The sequence below is a fragment of the Pygoscelis adeliae genome, unplaced genomic scaffold (assembly GCF_000699105.1).
Source record: "Pygoscelis adeliae isolate BGI_AS28 unplaced genomic scaffold, ASM69910v1 Scaffold266, whole genome shotgun sequence".
NCBI classification, from domain to species: domain Eukaryota; kingdom Metazoa; phylum Chordata; class Aves; order Sphenisciformes; family Spheniscidae; genus Pygoscelis; species Pygoscelis adeliae.
The window spans coordinates 359,233-361,258 of record NW_008824987.1 but is presented as its reverse complement, the minus strand read 5'-3'; the positions used below and the strand labels follow the sequence as shown (position 1 = coordinate 361,258).

General features: G+C 48.0%; 1 protein-coding gene across 1 annotated transcript in view; it reads right to left on the bottom strand.

Annotated features, from left to right (window-relative positions):
- Positions 1 to 1,871, bottom strand: part of LIG3 (ligase III, DNA, ATP-dependent) — a 15,670-nt gene extending 13,799 nt beyond the window's left edge. Inside the window, exons 1-2 of the mRNA XM_009326059.1 lie at positions 1,311 to 1,871; positions 668 to 805 (exon numbers count right to left, since the gene is read on the bottom strand). Coding sequence (XP_009324334.1) covers positions 668 to 805; positions 1,311 to 1,869 — 697 coding nt within the window. The 5' untranslated portion in view covers positions 1,870 to 1,871. The remainder of the gene's footprint in view (positions 1 to 667; positions 806 to 1,310) is intronic.
- Positions 1,872 to 2,026: the final 155 nt, after the last annotated feature.

The following is a 2,026-nucleotide window of genomic DNA, read 5'->3' as shown; positions in this document are numbered from 1 at the left end:
TTTCTACTTTATAGGCCTCTGCCCTTCACAGCAAGACGTTTTCCTAAGATCACTTCCAAAATGGGGGAAAAACGTCCCCATCCCCTCTTCTCTCATAACACTAACACCCCTACAAATTCTCATCTCTTTGGCTGTGTATGTGGCAACACGTGCTCTGGGTGGTTCAGAGCTACACACCTGTGTCAGGTCAGTCAGTGCTCACACACTGCCTGTCCCGCTGGCAGCTGTTTCTCAGGACAAGCTGCTGAGGAAGAACAGTTTTCCCTTCCATGAACACTGCAGCTGGGAATCCCTCACAACCAATTTTTTACAGGTTTTGAGCTCCACATGGGATATCTTTAGTCTGTATCTTCACAGTTTGACTGAAATTGGCCAATGGACTAAGGCAGTAGTGGAGTCAGCCTGACAATGTGGGTTACTGCATAAACTTTGTTTCCTTGGGAATACTAGAAACTCTAACATCAGTTCTTTCAAGACTAACAGCCTAAGAAAGCACTAACAATTTTTGGCAAACCAGACTTTAAAAAAGTAATTAAAACTAAACCATTTTCTATCAACTAAACCATTTTCTATCAATAAAAAACTACTGATCTGAGCCAAGTTAAAACACCTCTGATGCTGGTATTAGAAGAGAAGGATTTCCCAGAATCAGTTTCTTAAGTCCTACCTGTGAAGCCAGAGAACTTCTTTGGTGATGGAGTGATGAGAGCTAATGGATCTTTTGTAGTTATTTGTCCCGTGGCAGTGAGCTTAGCTTGGACTATCACTTTTTTTTTCGGTGTACTGGCAGCCTTGGAATTAGCTTCTGTAAAACAGCGAGGTTCAAACCAGCAGTCAGAAATAATCTCGTACATCCCTCAACATATTATGTAAGATATACTTCAACAAACAAATCTTAAAAGAACTGGGGATAGAGGAGAAAAAACTGAAGGAACATTTTTCAGATATCAAAAGTTAAATGACTACACAGTTTACTAAAGATCATGGGAAAAAAGCTGAAAATGGAAGATAACTGATGCCTCCTCCTGGGATTTATCTGCCCGTGTCCGCACGTGAATTAAATCACCTAGACCTTCTCCATAATCAGTTGTGACAAATGAATTAAGAAGTGCTATTCTAGAAGTGACTACTTCTTCCCTTTCCTATAGAGCTGAGACACAGACTTGAGCAGTGCTACCCACTTTGTCACTAGGTCATACTAATACATCAGTGAGGATTTCGTGGTAAAGGCACGACTGTGTGGCAATTGGTGGCATACCTTGAAAATGAGTAAAGTAGAAAAGTGGCCCAGGTGCTGCCTTGTGTCTCACCTGAGATGTGCTTGTTGATTAATTCTTTCTCCCCATCTTGTAGCTCTTCCCATCCTTCCAAGTCTGTGATGTCTTCGATTTTCTTGGTGGTGGCCCGGGCCTTCTCTAGCTTCTCAAACATGCACTTCACATGGTACCACTCCTTCATGTCCCCACCAGACTCCGTGAAAGGGTTGGGAACAATCTTTCCAATGCGCACCATTCCTTTCACGATCTTCTCCTTGCACTTCTTGCAGCCTGCCGTGCCGCGCTTGGCATAGTCTACGCAGTACCTCTGCTCTGCCATGTCCTCTGCAGCTGTGCAGGCTTGGCGAAGCCAAGCGTGCAAAAGCAGGGAGAAATGGAAAGCCCCAGCGCCACCACCCCGGTTTCTGCCTGTGGACCGGAGAGATACACTCCTTAACAGCAGCTGGTACCAGTAATTGGGGCTGGCCCCGGGGAGCCCAGCACAGCAAAGGCAGGGTCTTGGCAAGGAGACCTGTGTGCGGGGGGAGAAAAGTCCTGTGCCCCTGCCGAGTGCCCGGGCAGCCTGTGATAGTGCCCTGCCGCCTGTGGGCATCCAGCCCGCTCCGCTGTGTGCTGCAAGCGAGAGAGGAGACTCTGAGCCGCCCCCCGGCCGCCTGTGGGCCCCGTGCCTGATGCCCGGTGTGGGACGTGGGGCCTCTCAGAGCCCTCAGTCCTCACCCCTCTCTCCCAGGCCTGCCCCACAGCTGCCT